At 49.5% G+C, this 26,014-nt stretch overlaps 1 protein-coding gene across 3 annotated transcripts in view; it reads right to left on the bottom strand.

Moving 5' to 3' along the window:
• cfap70 (cilia and flagella associated protein 70) overlaps positions 1-26,014 on the bottom strand; it is a 136,935-nt gene that overhangs the window by 64,819 nt on the left and 46,102 nt on the right. For all 3 annotated transcript variants that reach the window (XM_072481772.1, XM_072481774.1, XM_072481773.1), the window contains exons 10-15: positions 22,406-22,540; positions 17,982-18,086; positions 10,320-10,400; positions 6,607-6,698; positions 3,706-3,766; positions 1,413-1,607 (exon numbers count right to left, since the gene is read on the bottom strand). In XM_072481772.1, coding sequence (XP_072337873.1) covers positions 1,413-1,607; positions 3,706-3,766; positions 6,607-6,698; positions 10,320-10,400; positions 17,982-18,086; positions 22,406-22,540 — 669 coding nt within the window. The remainder of the gene's footprint in view (positions 1-1,412; positions 1,608-3,705; positions 3,767-6,606; positions 6,699-10,319; positions 10,401-17,981; positions 18,087-22,405; positions 22,541-26,014) is intronic.

The following is a 26,014-nucleotide window of genomic DNA, read 5'->3' as shown; positions in this document are numbered from 1 at the left end:
CTCTTGCTCATCCACCCTCCCAGGCAGTCCCCCCTTCCCCCCCCCCCCCTCCCCCCCTCCCCCAAGGTTGCTGCTGCTGCTGACCGACCTTCCTCTAACGCTCCGCGAGATAGTCTAGGAACGGTTGCCACCGCCTGTAGAACCCCTGCGCAGACCCTCTCAAGGCGAACTTAATCCTCTCCAACTTTATGAACCCAGCCATATCATTTATCCAGGCCTCCAGGCTGGGGGGCTTCGCCTCCTTCCACATTAGCAAGATCCTTCGCTGGGCTACTAGGGACGCAAAGGCCAGAATTCCGGCCTCTTTCGCATCCTGCACTCCCGGTTCGTCCACTACTCCAAATATTGCTAGCCCCCAGCTTGGCTTGACCCGGACTTTCACCACCTGAGGTATTGCTCCCGCCACTCCTCTCCAGAACCCCCCCAGTGCCGGGCATGACCAAAACATATGGACATGGTTCGCCGGGCTCCCTGAGCACCTTCCACATCTGTCCTCCACCCCAAAGAACCTACTCAACCTCGCCCCCGTCAAGTGCGCTCTGTGGACCGCCTTAAATTGTATCAGGCTGAGCCTGGCACACGAGGAGGAGGAATTAACCCTACCTAGGGCATCAGCCCACAGACCTTCCTCGATCTCCTCCCCCAGCTCCTCCTCCCATTTACCCTTCAACTCTTCTTCCAGCGCTTCCCCCTCTTCTTTCAACTCCTGGTGTATTTCCGACACCTTGCCCTCCCCGACCCATGCACCCGAGATCACCCTATCTTGAACTTCTTGTGCCGGGAGCAATGGGAATTCCCTCACCTGTCGCCTCACAAAAGCCCTCACCTGCATATATCTAAAGGCATTTCCCGGGGGTCTTTTTGCTTAGTTGACACACCGAGCAAACACCCGTATAAGTGGCGGATGCCAGATTAACTCCTGCTACATGTAGATCAATGTAGCAGCTCAACACTTCACCAAAAAACAAACAAAAAACCACAAACAAAACAAAAAAACACAAAAATGGGGGGAAAAAAATCTTTTTGCCGTTTTGGCCTTAAAATTAGAGTAGTTAGACCTTATAAAAAGTTCACAGCGGGGGGCAGGATCCTGCTGGCTGGAAGGGCCTTAAAATTGCAACTTTAGTTCTCTTTAACCTCCTATCTTGCCTAGTTCAAATGATCAGTGGGCAAAGTAGCCTTTCAATTTTTAATCCCCCATCTGTGAAGTTGGCAATGCTCGCCTCCAGGAAAGCATCAGCTTTCTTGACAATCCATCCCTTTATAATGTTAATCAGGAAAAGTCCATTGGAAGGTGCATTCCCACTATAAAAATACATCTGGATGAATGGAGTATATCCTAAACAGAGCTGCCCGAGTTTCAGCAATGTCACGGGCTAATGCTTAAAGTTAGATACACAATCAGTTTTTACCTTAAGCTGTTCCTTGAAGGCAAAGTATTTTCCTGAGGTGTTCAGCTCAAATATAAGTTTATGTTTGCGTTCCTCCTGATCCTGCAATTCTTGCGAGAGTTTTCCTTCAGCTAGTTTCCGTCCAAACATCTCCTGATATTCGTCCATGATGATTTTAGCCACACTGATTATCTGAGTGTGGTAGTCTGTAACAGCCTGTGACATTCAGGAATCAGCCATGTAATAATCACTTAATGGAATAAAGCTTACCCTATTTCTGAATAAAATGCCATGACTCTCAGCACGGTAGCATTGGCATTGTGGATAGCACAATTGCTTCACAGCTCCAGGGTCCCAGGTTCAATTCCGGCTTGGGTCACTGTCTGTGCGGAGTCTGCACATCCTCCCCGTGTGTGTGTGGGTTTCCTCCGGGTGCTCCGGTTTCCTCCCACAGTCCAAAGATGTGCAGGTTAGGTGGATTGGCCATGATAAATTGCCCTTAGTGTCCAAAATTGCCCTTAGTGTTGGGTGGGGTTACTGGGTTATGGGGATAGGGTGGAGGTGTTGAACATGGGTAGGGTGCTCTTTCCAAGAGCCGGTGCAGACTCGATGGGCCGAATGGCCTCCTTCTGCACTGTAAATTCTGTGATAATCTATGATAAGGAACTCATTCAGATTGGCTATCTGGACCTACCTTGTATCATTGAATAGGTTTCTGTAATTAATCACTCTTTGTATAGTTTTTTTTTAAAGCCTTAAAGGTTTCAGATTTGCTCTGCAATCCTTGGTAAGGTGGTATGAGAAAAGCAATCACAGGGAATGCTTCCTGGAATAGTAGGGTGCAATCTTTTAGCCTGTCTTCATAGCTGAAACGCTCCAGCCCAGGCAACATCCTGGTGACTCTCCTTTGCACACTTTCCAGTAAAACCTCATCTTTCCCATAGTGTGGCAACCAGAACTGTACACAGTACTCTAGCTGTGACCTAACGAGCATTTTATACAGCTCCATTGTAACTCCCCTGCTCTTATAATCTATGGCAAGAAGTCTTACAACATCAGGTTGAAGTCCAACAGGTTTGTTTCAAACACTAGCTTTCGGAGCACTGCTCCTTCCTCAGGTGAATGCAGTGAAGGAGCAGTGCTCCGAAAGCTAGTGTTTGAAACAAACCTGTTGGACTTTAACCTAGTGTTGTAAGACTTCTTACTGTGCTCACCCCAGTCCAACGCTGGCATCTCCACATCATGGCCATCATCGACACCTTATATTCTATGCCTCGGCTACTAAAGGTAAGTATCCCATATGCCTTCTTAACCACCTCATCTACCTGTCCTGCTGTCTTCAGGGATTTTTGTACATGCACCCCGAGGTTCCTCTGTATTTCCTAGCATCCTACCGTTCATTGCATAGTCCTTTGCCTTGTTGGTCCTCCACTACCTGTGGAGGCACTGGTAGTAATCTTCCAAGAATCCTTAAATTTTGGAAAAGTCCCAGATTTCTGTTACATATTAAGATTCTTATTCAAAAAGGGAGGGAGGCAAAAGCAGGTAACTTTAGGCCTGTTAGCTTAACATCTGTCATTGGGAAAAGTTTAGAGTCCATTATAAAGGATGTAATAGCAGGGCATTTTGTAAATCATAATATAATCAAGCAGAGTCTGCATGGCTTCATGAAGGGAAATCATGCCTGACAAATTCATTAGAATTCTTTGAGGTGGTAATGAGCAGGGTAGATAAAGGGGAACTAGTAGATGCAATATACTTGGGTCGGAATTTTCCGGCCGTTCCCACCGGTGGGATCTTCCATTCCCGTTTCTCGGGGGAAATCGGAAGCCGATGGGAGTATACAATGGGAAGACCAGTTTACAACGGCGGGACAAGGAGATTCCGCCCCGGCTAATGGCGGGTGGCCCCTGCCGCTGTGAGACGCGCCACGGGAAGGCGTGGAAAATCCCACCCTTGGATTTCCAAAAAGTGTTCAGCAGTGGTTGGCACTGCTACCTCTCGGCGCCGAGGACCCGGGTTTGATCCCATCTCCAGGTCGCTGTCCATGTGGAGTTTGCACATTCTTCCCATGTCTGCGTGGGCCTCACCACCACAACCCAAAGATGTGCAAGGTAGGCGGAATTGCCACGCTAAATTGGAATTTTTTTTAAAAAGCGAATGGATATTGCTCAGGGAGGGAAATTAAGAGACTTCATAATGGGGTGGGTAATAAATCCACTATGCTACAAATTAAAATGTATTTCATTGCTTTTTGTTCTAATCATCCGATAAATAATACATCACTTCCTCCAACCAAAATTCCTCCACTCACCTTATCTGCTCCACTTGTTCTACGAGGGAATAGTGGCCGGGGAGGAATTATCTCCGCAACCCTGTGTGAGAAAGAGACAAATAATTCTTGAGGGATATATATATGGGGCTGGATTCTTCTCAACCCGACGCCGAAATCGCAGCTGGCGCAGGGACGGAGAATCCCTTTTCCCCCACACAGAATCGGGACCGGCGCCGGGTTCCCGATTCTGCAGGCCGAGTAGGCCGCGCCACCTAGGACCTACCTGGGGCAATTGCTGCAGGCTCGCTCCACCATTCTCGCCCCCGACCGGCCAAAGTCCCAATGGTGTGGATCTAATGTTGTTCGGTCGGTTGGGAAACTAGCGTGGCGGCTGCAGACCCTGGTCGGGGGTGGGCCGATCTAAGGTCGGGGGGGGGGGGGCCTTATACGCGACCGGGAAATGTTTTTGATGGTGGAAAGGGTCGGGCTCGCGGCCGATTGGGAGGTCTATTTTCAGGGTCCGAGTCCACCGTGGAGCACGGCGCGGCCGCTGGATGCCACCGCCCCGGAAGTGCGGGGACCCATATCTGCAGCAAAAGCTGCTAGATTGACGCCGGGTCCCTGCTAGCCCCCTGCAAGGCTAGGAATATGTGGCCCTTTCACGCCAATTTCTCTGGCCTGAAACTCCACAGGTTTGACACCGGCATGGGGTCACAGTCCCGATCACGGAGAATCCAGCCCATGGTGTCCTGGAGAAAGTTAACATATGGTTTAGCATTAGAACTCAAATTCAAACAGTTATTCATTTCTTCATCACTTTTCTCCCATTCTTTCAAGAAGGCCAATCTAACCTTAAGTGGTGGGGAAACTACTGGAAGCAATTCTGAGACAGAATTCATCTGCATTTGGAGACAGTAAGAAGTCCCAGGTTAAAGTCCAACAAGTTTGTTTTGAATCACTAGCTTTTGGAGTGCAGCTCCTTCCTCAGGTCACTCACTAATTAAGGAATCGTCCAGTGACGCCGGAATCGCGAAGCGCGAATGGGCGGAGAATGGCTTGTCAGCAGAAAATCAAGGCCGGCGCCGAAAATGGCGGGAATGCGTTCAATACTGCACGCTGACATGGGCATGTAAATTGTACAATAAGTGCCGTTGGAATATCATTAACAGATCCGGCCTGGCAATTTCCGGGCCCCCGCGATGCTCCGCCCCCACCTCCGTCAGGAGGAATTAGAACAAAGAACAAAGAAAAGTACAGCACAGGAACAGGCCCTTCGGCCCACCCAAGTACCGACGGCGAGGTTCACTTGTGGTATTTAAAATCGGGAAACGGGCACCCTGCCTGCTGAGGGAGAAAGTGGGGGAACAATAAGTGTCCCACATCACCAGAGTGTGTTGGGAGTATCGGGCACGGCCAGGAAGTAGGCTGTGGGGTCGGGACAACCACTGGCGCAGCCTGCAAGGCAGCCATGTGGCTGCACACGCCGCTGACTGCCCGCTGTGAACTCGGCGCCACTGGTCATATGGGTGCCTCCCTAGGACAACCCCCTAGGTTCCTTCTGGCACCAGCCAACCCATCAACGGGATGGGCATGCTCCATGCAAACAGTGCTACCTTCTTGGCTGGAATGAGGGTGCCTGAGGGGTGGGGTGCCTATATGCAGCTCCTGCTTGTCAGGCTCTCGAGTGCCAACCCAGACACTGGCGAATCACACATTAGCCTCCGTTGGAATTGCACTAGTTCCACGTGGTGCCGGAGCTCGCTCATTCGGACACCCTGAATTGCTCTGGGCCCGGCGCCGCTTTCAGGGCCGTAAAACCCATGAAATTCGGTCAGGCCTCAGCACTCAATGTCGTAGCGAGCGGGAACTGCTGCGAGCTTCCCGGCGCTCAGCCCAGCTCGGCCGGCAATGCTATTCAACGTTAATTGGTCCACCTAACGAGGCCCCACAGGCTTCTCGCCGCAAATGAAAGCTTGCCAGCTGATTTACTGGCACCGTGCTCGGCAGCCCTCCGCTAACAAGGTCGAGCAGCACTTGCTCAGCCAACCCCAGCCAGCTAATTTCTTAGCGCATGTTCAGTGCCTGAACGTTGCTGTGGAACCTACAAACTAAGTTGTACACCTACAACACGTGGAATGTAAAACATGGGCGGGATTCTCCAATAATGGGGCTATGTCCCCATGCCAGCGTGAAAACCGGCGCCAACCACTCCGGCGTCAACGGCCCTTGAAAGTGAGGAATTCTCCCCTTTCTATGGGGCTAGGTTGCCGCCGGAGCGGTTCCCGCAGCTCGAGCCGGCGGCAAACGGCCCGCACGAGTTTGCGCAAGCGCGGAATGGTCGTCATATTTCCGAGCATGCGTGGAACGGCCGGCGTATTTTTGCGCATGTGCGGGGGTTCCCTCCTCCGCGCCGGCCCCCGGGCAATATGGCAGAGCCCTACAGGAGCCCGGCGCGGAGTATTGTAGGCCCCCATGGAACCAGCCCGCCCGCCGATCGGTAGGCCCCGATCGCGGGCCAGGCCACCGTGCCCCCCCCCCCCCGGGCAGTCGGATCCCCCTCCCCCTCCAGGACAGCCCCCGCACACTCACCTTCCAGGTCCCGCCGTGTGGGAGGTGAGTAATCCACGCCGGCGGGACACAGCCAAACTCGTCGGCCACTCGGCCCATCGGAGCCCGGAGAATCGCTGGGGGGCAGCTGTCATCGACCCCCGACCGGCCTGGCGGGAATCCCGCAGGAGCCTGATAAACGCGCCGAAGAATAGGGAAGCTGGCGTCGGGGCGGAATTCACGCCTCCCCCCCCTCCAGGGTTTCTCCGACCCGGCCCAGGGCCAGAGAATCCCGGCCCATATATTTTATATCTCATCAGAATTTCATGAACAAGATATTAATTTGCACATTTGAAAGAATTGTGGATATTCTCTGTTCAGCCTGTAATGTACCTTTTAACCAGTTCCTCACGTAGTCGTTTCTGCACTAAAGGTTTTTCCAGAGAGAACTCCAGAACGATATATGACTTTGCTTCTATGTATTGCTGAAACGGAACGGTGAAATAGTTTTTGAGTTTATGAACTCATTATTGACAGTTAAAGATAAATGGATTATTTAATGAAAGATGAGCAGCGACATCAAAATAAATCTGATACCCACAACTAATGCATTACATTTGGCTGCCGGTACCGCCCATGAGAGTCGAGATCACAGACTGTTACACCCCATTACTGTACTGCCCTACTATCAGGCGCAAGCATTCATTGCTTGATAGTGTAGCAGACCAGTGTGTGATACACTGGTAGCCTGTGCACAAAATGTGTGCATGCTAGAACACAAGGAAAGCAGCCCATCCAGCCTGTCCCTCCACTGATCTCGGATTTCAACTCCACTTTCTCGCATACTCCCCATATCCCTCGATTCCCTGAGAAACCAAAAATCTGTGTATCCCAGCCTTAAATATATTCAACGATAGAACAAAGAACGATGCAGCACAGGAACAGGCACTTAGGCCCTCCAAGCCTGTGCCGGTTATGATGGATACCAATCTTTGCCAAAATCCTCAGTACTTCCATCTGCCATATCCCTCTATACCCATCCTATTCATGTGTTTGTCAAGATGCCTTTTGAACGCCGTTAATGTATCTGCTTCCACAACCGCCTCTGGCAACGCGTTCCAGGCACTCACCACCGTCGGCGTAAAAAACCTGCCTCGCACATTTCTTCTGAACTTTGCCCCATGGACATTAAACCTATGCCTCCTGGTGACTCTTTCCACACTGTGAAAGAGTGCCTGCCCATCCACTCTATCCATGCCCCTCATAATCTTGTAGACCTCTATCAGGTCACCCCTCAAACGCCGTCTTTCTAATGAAAACAGTCTGAGTCTATTCAGCCTCTCCACATAGCTAACACCCTCCAGGCAACACCCTGGTAAACCTCCTCTGCACCCTCTCCAAAGCCTCCACATCCTTCTGGCAGTGTTGTGCACAATATTCCAAGTGCGGCCTTACCAAGGTTCTATACAACTGTAGCATGACTTGCCAGTTTTTAAGCCCCTTCCAATGAAGGCAAGCATTCCATATGCTTTCTTGACTACCTTGTCCACTTGTGTTGCCACCTTCAAAGATCTGTGGACTTGCATGCCCAGATCTCTCTGACTTTCTATATTCCTAAGAGTTTTGCCATTTATGGTATATTTCCTGCCTACCTAAATGCATTGCCACATATTTGTCCGGATTAAACTCCATTTGCCATTTCTCTGCCCAAGTCTCCAACATATCCATGACCTGCTGTATCCTCTGACAATCCTCAACTCTCCAGAGTAGAGAATTCCCAAGAGCCAGTCCAGAAAGATCGGTCCCTTATCCTATGGCAGTGAATCATAGAATTTAGAATCATAGAATTTACCCCCGTGTTTTTGATTCTCTGCCCAGTGGAAGCAATCTCTTAGCCTCTATCCTATCAAGCCCCTTCGGAATCTTGAATTCGTTCACCTCTCATTCTTCTGAACACCAGAGTATTGGCCCAATTGACTCGGCCTCTCATAGGAAAGTCCTCTCACCCCAGGGACCAATCTGGCAAACCTTCACTCTTCCTCCTCCAATGCAAGTCTATCCTCACTTAAATGACCTAAATATGGAGGCCAAAACTTCACACTGTGGGTGGTATTTTATATGGCCCTGACACCGGCATCGCCACAAGCGGGATCAGAAAATTTGAAGAGCCTCTCGTCCTTCCAGCGATGATGTCTGCCAGTGCCACGGCTGGAAAATCCCGGCCTGTATTCCAGATGTGATCTCACCAAAACCATGCACAAATATTGGATTGAATTTGATTTATTGTCACGTGTATCGAGGTACAGTGAAAAGTATTGTTCTGCGTACAGTCTAGACAGATCGTTCCATACATGAAAAAACAACAATACACATTCATAAATACACAATGTAAATACATAGGCACAGACAACGGGTGAGCATACGGTGTGAGTCCTACTCATGTGTGAAGAGATGAGATCAGTCCATAAAAGGGGCACTCAGGAGCCTGGTAATAGTGGGGAAGAAGCTGTTTTTGAAACTGTTAGTGGGTGTTCTCAGACTTTCGTATCTCCTGCCTGATGGGAGAAGTTGGAGAAGTGAATAGCGCGGTATTTCTGCGACTGTGACACTGCGGTAATTTCACTGGACTAGTGATCCAGAAACCCAGGGGACATGGGTTCAAATCCCACCGCAACTGATGAAGAAATTTGAATTTAATTAATAAAGTAATGGAGACCATGTCAACTACTGTATCACTGATTGTCGCAAAAAAACATCTGGTTCACTAATGTCCTTTAGGGAAGAAAATATGCCATCCTCATCTTGTCTGGTTGACATTTGACTCCAGACCCGCAGCAATATGGTTGGCTCTTAACTACCCGCTTTGCAATGGCTGGGCAAGCCAATCAGTTCAAGGGCAGTTCGCGATGGGCAACAAATGCTGGCATTGACAGTGACACCCACATCCCATGAACGAATAAATTAAATAACAAATCTATTGCAATGAAGGCCAACATGCCATTTGCCTTCCTAATTGCTTGCTGCCCCGCATGCTAATTCTGTTCAGAGTCTGCACGTTCTCCCAGTGTCTGCGTGGGTTTCCTCCGGGTGCTCCGGTTTCCTCCCACAAGTCCCAAAAGACGTGCTGTCAGGTGAATTGGACATTCAGAAAGAAATGGCGTAAAACACCCACCGATTCCCTGTTTTGCTGGGGGCTAGCATGCCGGCAGGGTAGAGAATGCCCAGAGAATTGCTGGGTCCGTGGCCGCGCCGTGCTACATGGCGGAGGCCGCTTGCGGACCCGGCCCGCGAAATAGTGCCCCCCCCTTTGGCCGACTTGAGAGCCCCAGACAATCCCCCCCACAGTGCCCCCAGCCCCTGATAATGTCCCCCCAGCACGCGGATCGGCCCTCCCCACGACTGTGCCGGCGCTGGACTGGGTCCGCAGCCGCCATGCCGAGTTCCCAACGGATGAGACCACAGGGGACCGATGCCGTTGGGAACTCGGCCGGTCGGGGGCGCAGGGCCTCAGGCAATGTCCTGAGGCCGTCAATATGTGGATTTGGAGGGGGCGGGGCATTGCGAAAGCAGCGCAGCCCCCGATTTCATCAGGAACTGTGATTTTCTGGCCGATCGCCGAACGTTATTTCGGCGTCGAGAATCCAGTCCAATTGCTCTAACAGCTTCTTAGTTGTGCTTCCAGATTCCCCCCTCTGTAGATTTCAGTTCATCCAAAATTCTGCAACTTATATTCTATCCTGAACCTTCCACGCGCTCACCATCCTGGTCACATTAACCTGCATTGCTTCTCAGTTCCTCAATGCGTCATATTTAAAGTTCTTACCCTATTGTTCAAATACCTGTGTGATTACCTTCATTTCTGTGACCTCCAGTAGTGCTTCAACCAGGGCATTTGTATGAAGAATTGCTCCATGCAGAGGTAAAGGAACAAGAGAGGAGAGATCTCAGTGGAGAAGTTAACGTGGGGCTTGGACAGCAATGAACAATTTTGAATTCATGAGACTGGCAGGATGACTGGGAGAAGAAGTCAGGCAAAGGGAAACGCCTGCACAATTTCAAAGGCAGCTGCATCACAATACAAAACTGCACCATTTTAATAAACGTACCTCACCCTCCGCGTTAACTACAAATGGCACTTCTGAATCGAACACGTGATCCGTCATAATTGATTTCAAAGTAACCGAGTTCTAAAGAGAGGCAAAAAAATTAAACATTAAACAGGCGGTGGTCAATTGCAATCTTTTGGATCAGAAGAAAATGCGCCAAAAAGATGCAAAACCAGTCGGCCGAGCTTATCAGAGCCAATAATCACGTTTTATCCTCTAAACAAATGGCAGGGTCTTGCTTCTCGTCTTAGCAGCTGCATCAGAAAAAACAGACGAGGATCTTCATCCTCTAAAATATTTTGTCTAATTAAATATCACAAATGCTGACAAAAGTCCAAATCTGAATCTTGTCCTGAGAATAACCTTTGATGGGAGTTCAAATTTAGTCTCAATTTATAATATAAGGTGTATTCAAATCCGAATGAGATTTTATTTGTGGTTTGGGTGTCTTCAGGTGGCACCATCAGAAAAATTTGGTTCAAAGTCCCATCTTTAGATAAAGATAACATCCGGAGCTTCTAGGATACACCAAACATAAGGGTCTGTCCTGCTGGTATGGACTGCCAAACCTTTTAGGCTTCCAGGCAAAACTGAAGTGCAATAACCTCATTCCGATACTGAAATTTAGTCAATACATGTAAATTGGTATGATTTTCTTACTGTTCAGGACAAATTTGTGCCATCTCCTCAGTCTTCTTTGTGGGTGTAAAGGAAAGCTCAATTTGTGATGAAGTTCTTCATGGTGCGTTTTGTCTTTTTTTTTATTTTGATGCCCCATGAGATCCAAGGGCGAGTGGCAAGTTGGATCCAAAATTGGCTTAGTGACAGGAAACAAAGGGCTTTTGCAGTTCATGTGCTTGTATATTTATATATTTATTGTAAGGATCCTTCCTTATGATTTCCTTATTTCCCATTTCTTTACTTTTGTTGTTATCATTTTGATCCGTGTATGCGTAATGGACTTATATCTATCTGTAAGTCGAGCAGGGGAAATGGGGAACTTGAAAGTTACAACAGAGAACACTCTGCTAGCTTTGGACAGCAAAACTCAGACTTTGTGGCACCCGAGAGATGGGGTGGGACTTGGCGCGATTGGGTGCCTGGTGGCCAATGAATTGTCCGTATTCTACCCGGTAACAGGTGGTGATTGGGTCCGACTCGAGTGGAATGATTTTCAGAGAGGCATTGAGCTCAGTTTGAATCCTGGACTCTCTGGGGAAAGGACTTGCTCTCTCTATCTCTCCCTTGTGTTTTCTCCAAAAGGCTGCTGTATTTCTGAAACTGCAGCGACCTGACTGAATCTGCAGTGAAAACCATTACAGACTGGAAACAGAATTCTCGAACTGAAAGTCTGGCTTGAAGGAAAGTGTGTTAGAAACAACCATCTAAAACAAAGACTTATATTGAAAATTTTCAACATTTTACATCAATAATAAACCCACCCAACACATTAAATCCCCCATACCTCTCCCTCCCTTCCTCCCACCCCTCCCTCAGCAGTCCATGGCAACCAACTCTCCAAAATGCAGAAAAAACAAACTCCAACTTTTGAACCCATCACTTCCCCCCCATCCCCCGCACTTAGAGTAAATTTAACCCTCACCAGGGCTAAGAACTCCAGCAGGTCCCCCCCGCCACACTGAGGCACAGAGTGGAGAAGCTGACCTTCACCCCAACAAGACCTACCTGCGAGCGGTCAGCGAGGCTAAGGCATCTGCCCCCGCAACCGTCTGCAACTCCGGCCGGTCCGCACCCCGAATATAGCTTCTTGGGGACGGGGCTCCACAGCTACATGCAAAACCCCCGAAATGGTGCCGAAAACCACCCTCCAAAACCTTTCTAGCTTCGGGCAGGACCAAATCATATGCACGTGATTCGCAGGACCCCTCCCACATCGCTCACAGATATTCTCCACCCCCCTCAAACAGCCGGCTCATCCTTGACTTTGTCAAGTGCACTCTGTACACCACCCTCAGCTGTATCAGCCCCAGCCTCACACACAAAGTCGAGGCATTCACCCTCCGCAGCAACTCATACCACAATCCCTCCTCCAACACCACCTCCAGCTCTTCCTCCCACTTAGCATTAACCCCCTTCATGGACACATTACCACACCTTGTCCTCCTCCAAAATCCTCCCATAAATCACCGCGATGATCCCCCCGCTGACAGCATCCCCTCCAACAATGAAGAGGCGTGCGCTATCGGGGAGGTCGGGTAGACCTTCTTCGCAAAGTCCCGCACCTGTATGTGTCGGAGACGCTCCCCAACCACACCAACCCAAACTTCTCACTCAGCTCCTCCAAGCTGGCAAACCGCCCTTCCAGAAACAAATCCTTCATCTTCCTGATCCCCCTCTCCTCCCATCCCTGGAACCTCGCATCCATCCTCCCTGGCTGAAATCCGTGATTTCCCCTTATTAGCATTTCCACAACCCCCCTCCCAACCTAAAATGCTTCCGAAATTGCCTCCAAATCTCCAGCGTGGGCACCACTCCCAGACTACTTCCCTGGGGCCAACGGAAGTGGCACCTTCGCCAGCGCCAACATACCTGACCCCCTACATGAGCCAGCCTCAATCTTTATCCACAAAGCCCCCGACTCATTTTTCCATCCCTGAACTTTCTCTGCATTCCCCGCCGATAATAGTACATCAAATTTGGGAGGCCCAACCCCACCCTCGGAAGGCATACCTCCAACCTTGATGCTAGCACCTTTGCCAATATCTTGGCATCCACATTCAGGATGTGGATATGAGCCTGTCTGACCCACACTCCACCGGGCTTTATCCTTCTTAAATAGAAAAGAGATGGAGGCCTGTTCCATCGTTTTCGGCAAGACCCCGATGACCATGTCCACCAACAATGGTGCCAGTTTGTCCTTAAATTTATTGTAAAATTCAACCGGGAACCCGTCTGGCCCCGTCGCCTTCCCCGCCTACATCTTCCTGATTACCGCCTTCACTTCCTCTACCATCACCGGCTTTGCCAAGATGTTGGCAAAGGTGCTAGCATCAAGGTTGGAGGTATGCTTTCCAAGGGTGATTGGGGTGGGATTGGGCCTCCCAAATCTGATGCACCAGCCCCACCTTCTCCACTTCACCCAACCTCGGGCACTCTAACCGCCCCCCCCCCCCCCCCCCCCCCCAAAACTTCCCTCATCCCCCGCTCATCCTCTGATGGTTCCGGCTTGTACAAGTCCCTTCAGAACTCCTCAAACATCTTGTTAATCCGGTCCAGGACCAATACCATCTCCCCTGTCCTATATCGAACTATCTCCCTCACTGCGGCCTGCCAATGAAGCTCACCTGCCAACATACGAGCCGCCTTCTCCCCGTACTCATAGAGAGCCCATCGCCCTTCTCAGCTGACACACCCCTTTCCCCGTGGAACGCAGGTCGAACCTCACCTACAGCTCCTTCCTCTTTGCCAGGAGCCCCAGACCCAGGATCTCTAATTTTTACTTATTATTTTTACCCCTCTCTTCTCCGCTGTGTTTGTTTGTCTTGTGTATGTGTGTGTCTGGAGAGAATGAAGGCAGGTTAAAGTGGTGGTTAGGAATTAATTGATAGTTAACCAATTATATTTGCGGTGTATTTCATTGTAGTTCTTGTTATTAATAAAAGGTAATTGTGTTTAAATTTACAAACCTGGTGACTGCAATTATTGGGCAGTCAAGGGCCAAAGACTTTGGGTATTTTTCTAAGAAGTATTTGATAATTCAATTGTGTTGCAACTCCGGGTCAAGGGGGGCTGGAATTGGCTGCGCACTAGCCCAGGGTGTCGTAACAATATAGGGCTGGATTCTCTGCCACCTGCCACCAGTAGCGGAGTTCCTGATGTGTCAGAGACTACAGCGTCAGGGAAAAAATGGGTTTACAATGCTCCAGTCCCCCTCTGGAGATGGTATCGAGAGCCGCGCCCCGCTCCAGCGGGTGGATGCAAATCGGTCAAATGGATCCATTTGCATCCTATTCATGGGCTGGGGACCCAGCAAATCCCGTAGTGATGGGGGTCGGAATTGCATTGCGGGGAGTTGGGGACCGCCGCCGTACCACGCTATCGGGCCACCTGCTCAAAATGGCAGCCCGACAGCAGTACCCTAGTGCTGTATAAAACACTACCTAGGCCACAGTTAAAGAACTACACGGAATCTGGTCTCCACATTACTTGATCGCACCAGAGAAGATACAGAAGAGATTTACAAAGGTGTTGCCAGGAATAGAGATTTTAAGCTATGAGAAAAGTCTGGATAGGCTGGAGGTATTTTCTTTGGAACAGAGCAGCTGAGGGATGATTTAATTGAGGTGTACAAAATTATGAAGTGGCTAGTTACAGTGGAAAGAGAGGACCCATTTCCCTTTGCAAAGTAGTTATTAACCAAGGAGCTTCGATATAAAGTCAGTAGCAGAGAGATTAGAGGGAAGCTGGGGAATTGTTTTCAGCCAGAGTGTGATGGGCGTCTGGAACTCACTGACTGAAAGGGTGGTTAAAGCTGAAACCTTTATTGCACATAAAAAAACCTTGGAAACACTCTATTGCAGTAATCTACAGAATTGTGGGTCAAGAACTGGGGTGGCACGGTGGAACAGTGGTTGGCACTGTTGCCCCAAAGCGCCAGGGACCCGGATTCGATTCTGACCTTGGGTCACTGTCTGTGCGGAGCCTGCACATTCTCCCCGTGTCTGCGTGGGTTTCCTCCGGGTGCTCCGGTTTCCTCCCACAGTCCAAAGATGTGCAGGTTAGGTGGATTGGCCATGATAAATTGCCCCTCAGGGTGGGGTTGCAGGAATAGGGGAGGGATTGGGCCTAGGTAGTATAGTCTTTCGAAGGGTTGGTGGAGGCTCGACGGGCTGAATGGCTTCCTTCTGCACTCTAGGGATCTATGATACGAGGTGGATTTAGGCTGGATGACTCTTTTTCGGCTGGCATAGACTCAATGGGCCATAGAGTCTCCGGCTGTGCCACAAACCTGCAATCTGTCACATAGAAACATAAAAAATAGAAGCAGAAGGAGGCCATTTGGCCTTTCAAGCCTGCTCCGTCATTCATTCAGATCATGGCTGATCACCAAGTTCAATACTTCCCCGATATCCCTTTAGCCCCAAGAGCTTTCTCTAATTCCTTCTTGAAATTACACAACGGTTTGCCCTCAACTACTTTCTGTGGTAGTGAATTCCACAGATTCACCGCTCTCCGGATGAAGACATTTCTCCTCACCTCAGTCCTAAAAGGTTTACCCCTTATCCTCAAACTATGACCCCTGATTCTGGACTCCCCCCACCATCAGCAACATTCTTTCTGAATCTACTCTGTCTAATCCTGAGAGAATGTTGTAAGTTTCTATGAGATCCCCTCTCGTTCTTCTAAACTCCAATGAATATAACCCTAACCAATTTAGTCTCTCCTCATATGACAGTCCAGCCATCCCAGGAATCAGTCTGGTAAACCTTCGCTGTACTCCCTCCATAGCAAGAACACCCTTCCTCAGATAAGGACACCAAAACTGCCCACAATACTCCAGGTGTGGCCTCACCAATGCCCTATACAATTGCAGTAAAACATCTCTATTCCTATACTCAAATCCTCTCGCTATGAAAGGCCAACATACCATTTGCCTTCTTTACTGCCTGCTGTACCTGCGTGCTTATTTTCAGTGACTGATGTACGAGGACACCAAGGTCTCGCAGAGTATCCAGCTCTCTCAATTTACACCCATTCAAATAATAATCGGCCTTGCTATTGTTTGCTAACCTTACATGTATCCACATTATACTGCATCAGCCATGCACATGCCCACTCACTCAGCCTGTCCAAATCCTGCTGAAACATCTCTGCATCCTCCTCACAGCTCACACTCCCAACCAGCTTTGTATCATCTGCAAATTTGGAGATAATACATTTAGTTCCCTCGTCCAAATCATCAATATATAATGTGAACTGTAGGGGTCCTAACACAGATTCCTGTGGTATCCCACTAGTCACTGCCTGCCAATCAGAAAAAAACATTGATTCCAACGTTTTGCATCCTGTCTGCTAACCAGCTTTCTATCCATCTCAAGACACTACCCGCAATCCCATACGCTTTAAGTTTACATATTAATTTGCTATGTGAGACCTTGTCGAAAGCCTTCTGAAAGTCTAAATAAACCACATCCACCGTGTTCTCCCTGGGCAACTCTACTAATTACATGTTCAAAGAATTCTAGTAGAATTTGTCAAGCATGACTTTCCTTTCGTAAATTCATGCTGACTTTGTCTGATTATACCACTGCGTTCCAAATTCTGTGCTATGAAACCCTCTATAATGGACTCCAGCAACTTCCCGACTACCGGCATTAGGCTCATTGGTCTATAGTTCCCTGTTTTCTCTCTACCTCCCTTATTGATCAGCGGGGTTACATTCACTCCTCTCCAATCTGTAGGAACCATTCCAGAGTCCAAACATTTTGGAAAATGACCACCAATGGATCTACTATTTCTACAGCCACTTCCTTAAGTACTCTGGGATGAAGATTATCAGGCCCTGGAGATTTGTCCGCCTTCAATCCTATCAATTTCTCCAAAACCACGGCACGGTAGCAAAGTGGATAGCACTGGTGCTTCACAGTGCCAGGGACCCTGGTTCAAATCCCGGCTTGGGTCACTGTCTGTGCGGAGTCTGCAATTTCTCCCCGTGTCTGCGTGGGTTTCCTCCGGGTGCCCCGGTTTCCTCCCACAAGTCCCAAAAGACGTGCTTGTTAGGAGATTTGGACATTTTGAATGCTCCCTCAGTGTACCCGAACAGGCGCCAGAGTGTGACGACTAGGGGATTTTCACAGTAACTTCATTGCAGCGTTAATGTAAGCCTACTTGTGACACTAATAAAGATTATTATTATTAGGACCCTGGTCTCAGAATCAACTACCTCACTATTAACCTTGATAAAGAATTCTACCATATTATGGTCACTCATCCCAAAGGGTTCTCTCACAACTAGATTGCCATCTAATCCTTTTTCATTGCACAACACCCAGTCCAGGATGGCCTGTCCTCTTTTTGGTTCCTAAACATACTGGTCCAGAAAACCATTCCATACATACTCCATAAATTCCTCCTCTATTGTACTGTGACTAACTTGAGTCAGCCAATCTATATGCAGATTAAAGCCATCCATAATCACAGATGTTCCTTTACCACATGCATCTCTGATTTCCTGCCTAATGCTATTCCCAACATTACCACTGCAGTTTGGTAGTGTGTATACCATCCGTACGAATGTTTTTTGCACCTTGATGTTCCTTAACTCAACTGAGAGAGATGACAGCAGATGCAAGTTCTTAAAAGGACTCCAACAATGAGAACAGACCAGCACTAAATCCCTTACAAACTCCTTACAGGGAAGACTAATAACTATAACACTGCACTATCAGGGGAATAACCGTAAGGATGATAAGTAGCTTTATTGGCACACTGAATGAGGCTAACAAACAACTTTGATAGCTTTGCAACTAAAACGGGAAATGCTGGAACAGCTCAGCGGGTCTGGCGGCATCTGTGAAGAAGGAAACAAAGTTAACGTTTAGTGTCCGAATGACTTTTCTTCAGAGCTTTGTGCCGTTACAGCTCTAATGAAACACTGTCGTGTGAGAGCAATACAAGATTAGGTAACAATAGAAGTCATACCTTCTTAAGTACTTCCTTCACCTTATTAGTGGCGTTTCTGGGATGTGTGGACGGACCCTTCAATCCAGTAGAAACGCCAGCAACATCCCGGTTCTTACGCTTTGTCTGAATCATACATTAAAAACATTAACAACAAAGTCACCAGGGAGTATAATTACAATGTGATGCAAGAGATCTTTTCTTGAACTTCAGCATTTTCTGAAGCTTCACTGAAGCGATCAGCATTATTTTGCGAACGGATTTAAATTGGAGGTGGTAGCATTAATTTCCTTCCCACATTCATTTGTCCAGTTTTCTTTCCTCCTGTGGTGGTCTGTATCACACATGATATCCTTTCCCCAATGTGGCAGGTTGATAGAGGTTTGGAGTTCTCTTCCACAAACTGCAACTGATGCTAGATCATTGTTAAACTTAAAACTCAGGTTGGTGAGCCAAAGGTATTTGGAATGTGTGGCAAGGCAGTTACATGGAACTGAATTTTACGCCCAATCCCCATGCCACACGTGTTTTCAGTAGGGTGGGGGCATGTAAAATATGTCAGGGGCTATCCCACCGCTTTCCTGCCCACCCACTCTGGGTAAGGCACCCACCAGCCCATAGGCCTATTGAGAATCTAAGTGGATAATTACACCCAAATAATGCCTTTTAGAGCAGAAAAGCTGTTTTTTAAACAATTTTGTGAAAGGGTAGGAAGCAAGGGGACAATTTGGGTGGGGGTGCCCCATGAGATCATTACTCCCCTTTGTTCTGCCCCGCCTGGATTCAACAATCTGCCACTCCAACCCTCTCTCACCACCCACCCCTTAGCTCCCTGATCCCTCCCCATCCAAAACACCAGGTTTATCTCTCCAGTGACCATGGGTGGAATTCTCTGAAAATGGGGCCAAGTCCCCACGCCGGCGGGAAATCTGGCATCAACAGCCCCCGAAAGTGAGGAATTCTCCAATTTCTCGGGGGCTAGGTTGACGCCGGAGTGGTTGGCGCAGCTGGCACCGAAGGGCCAGCATGAATTCGCGCATGCGCGGAACGGCCGGCGTATTTCCGCGCATGGGCAGACGGGCCGGCGTATTTCCGCGCATGCGCGGGGATTCCCATCTCCACGCTCTCCCCTGGACAATATGGCGGAGCCCTACAAGGGCCCATCACGGAGGAACGTAGGCCCCCCCATGGAACCAGCCTGCCCGCAGATCAGTATGAAATGAAAATCGCTTATTGTCACGAGTAGGCTTCAATGAAGTTACTGTGAAAAGCCCCTAGTCGCCACATTCCGGCGCCTGTTCGGGGAGACTGGTACGGGAATCGAACCGTGCTGCTGGCCTGCCTTGGTCTGCTTTAAAAGCCAGCGATTTAGCCCAGTGTGCTAAACCAGCCCCTGTAGGACCCGCAATAGACCCCGATCGCGGGCCAGGCCACCGTGGGGGCCCCCCCAGGGTCGGATACCCCCGCGCCCCCTCCAGGACCGCCCCCGCACACTTACCTGCCAGGTCCCGCCGTGCGTGAGGTGAGTAATTCATGCCGGTGGGACTGGCCAAAACTTTACAGCCACTCAGCCCATCGGGGCCTGGAGAATCACCGGGGAGGAGGGGGGGGGGGCGCTGTCAACGGCCCCTAACCGGCGTAGCGGGAATCCCGCCAACCCTCGAAAAACATTGCCGGAGGGAAGCTGGCATCAGGGCAGCGGGGCAGGATTCACGCCTCCCCCAGGGATTTTCCAACCCGGCGCAGGGTTGGAGAATCCCGGTCCATATGTCCTTCAGCCTGGTGCCTCCTTGCAGTCCTGGCAGTGGCCACTACTGAAATCCGGCGGTGCTGGGATTGCTAGAGATGTTGGCCAATTAGATTGTCTGGAATCTCGAGAGCAGGGCTTCCTCCCACTGAGGAGCAAAAGTCCGACTGGGCCGCCGGAGCGAATGTTTGTTGCTGGGCGGCCTATTTTAAACTCGGTTGGGTTTGGAACCGATTTTTCTTCCACAGAATTCCCCTATCACCCACCAATAAAATCCAGCCCATGAAATTAGGTCACAGTCATGATACCAAATTATAGAACAGGTTCAAGGGATTAAGTAGCCTACACCTGATCCTATGTTGCCTTCCTTATTTTTGTCATCAGTCTCCCACTATTGGCTTTGAAAGAGGAAAGCTTTTAGCTGGTGTTGTTAGTCGCATTGTGCTTAATTATTTGGCTTATTTGCTCAGTTTTACACAGCTAGTATAGGCCCACCTGACTAGTTAGGATGTAGCTAAAGGTGTCACACCTGCGTGACACCCGAGTAGCGGCAATCACCACTTTAAGTCAGAAGGTCAAGGGTTCAATCTTGCAGTTCTCAATGAGTGCTGCATTGCTGAAAGTGTCAATTTTCAGATGACTCATACCCCAAATGTCCTCTCAGGTGGACCTTAAAGATCCCATGGCAAAAAGAGCAGTGGACTCCTCCAGGCATCCTCACCAACATTAATCCCTCAACTAACTCCACCAAAATGTATTGACTGGTCATTTACCTCATTGCTGGTTGTGGGGCCTTGTTGTATGCAAACTAACTTCCATGCTTCCAACAATAACTGTACTTCAGAAAGGTATCATTAGCTGTGAGGCACTTTGTGACATTTTAAATGCATGAAAGGCACTATATAAGTAAAAGTGTTTTCTTTTTCCATTCCATAATCCTGTGGTACTCTTACTTGTCAATCATCTAAGTCGGGGGGGGGGGGGGGGGGGGGGGGGGGGCATAACTGATAACAGAAAAATAAAGAACATATGTTAAGCTACATAAACCTCATGTAAACAGAACTTTAACAATGTAAACCTGTCATGTGAAGTGAGCACTGATAAAGTCACTAGCCCAGAAATAGGTTTTTTATGTGGGAGATCCAATACCTCCTATGCCTGAACAGTGAGCCCCGAGGTTCTCCGGATGTTGTGTCTCAGACTTTATTTCAATGCTTTTTCTTTTAGAATACCCAATTCATTTTTTCCAATTAAGGGCAATCTAGCGTGGCCAATCCACCTAGCCTGCAGATCTTTTGAGGTATGGGGATGAAACCCACGCAAACACGGAAAGAGTGTGCAAACTCCACACGGACAGTGACCCAGAGCCGGGATCGAACCTGGGACCTCGGCACCGTGAGGCAGCAGGGCTAACCCACTGCGCCACCGTGCTGCGCTCTTTATTTCGATGCTAATGGAAGAGGAGTCCAAGTTTGGACTTCTTTCGGCTGTCTCTCAATTCAAGGATGGTGTTGACTCAAAGTTGCAGGTTTCTGTCATGGATCAGGGCGGCACAGTGGTTAGCACTTCTGCCGCAGAGCACCAGGGACCCGGGTTCAATTCCGACCTTGGGTCACCGCCTGTGTGGGATTTGTACGTTCTCCCCGTGTCTGCGTGGGTTTCCTCCGGGTGCTCCGGTTTCCTCCCACAGTCCAATGGTGTGCAGGTTAGGTGGATTGGCCATGATAAATTACACAGTGTCCAGGGATGTGCAGGTTAGGTTACGGGTTTATGGAGATAGGGTGGAGTGGACATGGGTAGAGTGCTTATTCGAAGGGTCGGTGCAGAATCGATGAGCCGAATGTCATCCTTCTGCACTGTTGGAACTCTATGTTTCTATGATCAACTCTTAACGTGCTGCTCCTTCCAGTTTCACATTCAGGAAAATTACTTACCTTCTTTGTTGCAAGTGATCCCTAGCACTGGTTCCTGAGAGCAGTCAACGGCCTCAAAGCGAACCAATCTTACAGAAGGTTTCCACAAACAGGCAGTCGCGCCATTATTCGCATATGCAAAGCCTAGCATCTGTTTTGGGCGTAGTTAAAGGACATTTCTCATTTGTGCTTCCCCATAAGATGGGCGGAAAGGTGTGCAAGCTTTCTTCTCACTGTATTAAAGTATTCCAAGTAGCAACTAAAATTACACAGCTCACTTTCTAGACGGCTATATTTTGTTCGCTTATGAAGCAAATTTTATGATGCAAGTTTTTTTCCCATCAATCATAGGAGTGATGCCAGCATTTCAGGAAAAGGGCAGTACGTGAACACATGAAAATAGGGGTTAGCACAGAAAACAAACAAATTAACTAAGGCCTTGATCAACGCGGCATTCTGGCCCTTGGAAATTAATATCCATGATCCTTCTGTAACTCTCGCTAGAGTGCATCAGAAAGGCTGGATTATAATCCAGGTGCAGATATGACAGATCCTGTCTAATGTGGGATTTCTGCAAGGCCTTGATGTGTGAAGGAATGGAGCAGGACTGGAGACTCCCAATGCCAGGAGTGTGGAATTCTATGTTCCTTTCTCTGGCTGCAATCTTTCCAACTGCATAACAGAGACTGGGTGTTTATTTGTATCGGGAACTGTTAACCCATCCGACTAACCTTGACATTTCTTTCACCAAAGTAATGCATATAATATTACTACATCAATATTACCTTTTCAAATATTTCAAACTCATTGTAAGGGTGTATTGTATATGCTCCTCGAATCCGCTTTACACCTGGATACAATAAAGGAGCCATATTTACATATGCTACTCCATGGAATGAGACAGGTCCTTCTTCCTCTGTCTACAAACATAAATGAACAGATTACTTCAAAGGTTCCATAAAGAAATCGGAACAGAGTGTTTCTTCATGTTACCCATGATCCTTTTACTGGCAGCTCTATGGTAAATAGAAAGCTTTTCCTTTTCAGTGGCCATTCTGGCCTATGAATGACATAATCAGAGAACTTCATATTTCTAAAGCAATGTGTGTGAGATAGCAAATAGATCCATACAAGAGAAGGAGCTCTGGTCTTGGGAACAAAATCTATAGGCGACAACTGGACTGATATGTGTACAGTCAGGTTAGTGAAGGGTTAATAATTACATTTCTGAGTAAATCAAACACTAGAGTGTGGTAGCACAAGTGATTAGCCCTGTGGCTTCACAGCGCCAGGGTCCCAGGTTCGATTCCCTGCTGTCACTGTCTGTGCGGAGTCTGCACATTCTCCCCGTGTCTGCGTGGGTTTCCTCCGGGTGCTCCGGTTTCCTCCCACAGTCCAAAGACGTGCAGGTTAGGTGGATTGGCTATGATAAATTGCCCTTAGTGACCAAAAAAGGTGAGGAGGGGTTATTGGGTTACGGGGATAGGGTGAAAGTGAGGGCTTAAGTGGGGTGGTGCAGACCAAATGGCCTCCTTCTGCACTGTATGGTCTATGTTCTAGAGGATGTTAATACTTCTCAGTATTTAAGACTGCCTCTCAGGGAATTCTGGGAATCGCATAAGGAGAAGTTTAGAGTAGATAGAGATAGCACGAGATTAGATCATAGTTAGTGACTAGATAAATTATTGAATACTGTAAGACATATTCAATATCATTTAATCATTGTCGATAATTAGTCGATACAAATAACACAGTTATCCTTTATTTAAGCCACATTCTTTAATCGTATCCATTTCAGCAGTGGGCAATTGTAGAGGAGATGCTGTACAACCATTAAACAATCAATTGCTTTGAAGTGGAATACAAGATAACTGTTCAACTATTGATTTTTTTTTGGTTATATGACATTCTATTACAATAGGAAGTCTTACAACACCAGGTTAAAGTCCAACAGGTTTGTTTCAAATCACTCGCTTTCGGGGCACAGCGACCGTTAAGGGGCTAGCACCGCCGCCACGTGGAACACAATCGATTCCAATGCGAAATGGTACCCGATTTGCTGGATTCCTGATTGACACTCGTGAGGCTGACAAGCTGTAGCCAGCCGCATATACACACTGCAATCCCCATAGGGAATTGTCAACCCATACGAGCTACCTTGACACATCATCCCAGCCAACAAGATGGCAGCGAGGAGAGCGGCCCCGAGATTCAGAGACGCCGCGCTCCTGGACGCTGGGGAGGAGAGGCGGGCCGGGGAAGGAGGCTGCCAGCTGCCACCATTCAGCGTGCCTGCAGGCAGGTGATAGAGGTAGTAGGCGTCACCAGCAATACCGTCCGGACCAGCCTGCAGTGCCATAAAAAAACTGCATGTCCTCCTCGGGGCGGTCAGAGAGAGTAGGCAGCACTGTGCCCCAGCAGCAAAACCCAACCTACACAGGCGTTACCCGCCTCCCACCCTCCTAACCCGGAGAGCGGCCGAACACCCACCCTGCACCACGAGCCGGCACTCATACCAGCTGCCATGGCTGGGTGCCCTGGCCACTGAAGCTGCCAGCTACCCACTCTATGGCTACATGCATCGGACTGTCTAACACTGTGTTTTCTCCCAGGAGAAGGCCGCTCATATCCATAGGGAGTGGGAAAAGACTGGAGGGGGACAGCCGGACCTGTAGCCCCTCACCGTAGCAGAGCAGTGGGCCCTGAACATTGGTTGGCAGGCCCGAGGAAAGGGAAGTCGGCGGGGTGGAGATCAGCCTCGGGCGAGGAAGTGAGACCCCGCTTAGTTGCGGTTCCCCGTGACACGCGTGTCACCCCGCCCCACCACACCACCCTCATCCCCACACCACCTTCACACCATCCCACCCTCACACCACCCCCCAGTCTAGTCATGCATCTTGTCTTGTGTCCTGCAGAATCTGCAGGTGATGGGACGGGTCCGTCTGGTGTCCCCCGCCCCCAGCCACAGCCACAGGCAGAACACCCCTGTGTTCCGGGCAGCGATGATGACATCGACGTGGAGGGGACCCATAAGCTCGAGACCCAGGACATCACAGAGCTCGAGTCCAAGGATGACACTGATTTCCCGTTACAGCTGTCTCCAACGCCCTCCACCATCCCAGAGACACTCACCTCAGTTGGGCACTTTAGTGAAGAGGTTCCTGGGACAATCTTTGGTGCTCACAACACACATGCTCCAGTACAACAGGTAGAGGTAGGAACTCCTGAGGAGGTGGACGGTTGGAGGATGGGCTGACCCCAGAGACTAACTGTCATCCAGACAGGTTGTGGGCTTCTGGAACGGTCAGTCCCATTGATCGAGGAGATGCAGTCGCAGAGCCACGGACTACATGAGGGGTTGTCGGTGAGCATCCAGCACCTGCAGGCGCAGGTGGAAGAGTCCAACTGTGTGCAGGAGCAGGAGGTGGTGCTGCACGGGTGGCGTCCGCGGTGGTAAAGGGGGCAAGGGCTTTGGCTATGGATCAGCGTGTCCATGGTCTGCGGCAATCTGTGCAGGCAGTGGCCGATGCCCATGACAGGACTGCTCTCTTACAGGCAGCCATTGCCAACTGGACATTGCAGTGGCAGTCCTGAGTGTGGTCCCCGACACAGGTGCGGGGGGGTGTGGGGGTGGGGTGCGGTGCCCCTGGCCAGTAACCTCCCCTCACCCCCCACCCCCCCAAGTTGGTAAGCCTGGAGGCAATCCGAGCGTCCCATGTGCGTTGACCCTGGTGCCCACATTGTGCAGCCTCCAGTGCCTGCCCGGGCCCCATGTCCTTTCCATGCTCTCCCTCCTCCGCATCCTCATCATCGGACGAGCACTGATGTTCATCCTCTCCTCCAGCACGTCGCCCCTCTGCTGCATGATGTTGTGGAGGACGTAGCAGGCCACCACGATGCGGGCGATCCTCCCAGTGTCATTCTGGGGGACCCCTCCAAAGTGGCCCAGGCACCTGAACCGCATCTTCAGCAGGCCGAAGCACTGCTCAATCACACCCTTGATCGCTTCATGGGCATCGTTCTAGTGGGTCTCCGTGGTCAGTGGCCTCCGGATAGGCATCATCAGCCATGACTGAATGGATAACACTTGTCGCCCAGGAGCCAACCCCCCATCCGGGAATCGTCAGGATGAAGGCGTTGTGTAGACTGTACATGCCCAGGCCTCCGTGACGGCATGAATGCACCTGTGTATCGAGCTCTATGTGATCCTAGACAGGCGCCTGGAAGGACCCCATGTATAGAGGTTCAGGACAGGCGTCACCTTGACGGCCACCGGGAACGGGTGTCCTCCTCCATTCCCCCGAGGTGCCAGGTGCGCCATGATCTTGCAGATTTGTCACACTGTCCCCCTGCTCAGCCGGAGTCTTCAACAGCATGCCCGGTCCGGCTGGTCC

This window comes from Scyliorhinus torazame, chromosome 17, assembly GCF_047496885.1.
Source record: "Scyliorhinus torazame isolate Kashiwa2021f chromosome 17, sScyTor2.1, whole genome shotgun sequence".
Lineage (NCBI taxonomy): Eukaryota > Metazoa > Chordata > Chondrichthyes > Carcharhiniformes > Scyliorhinidae > Scyliorhinus > Scyliorhinus torazame.
This window is presented reverse-complemented; position numbering and strand designations above follow the sequence as displayed.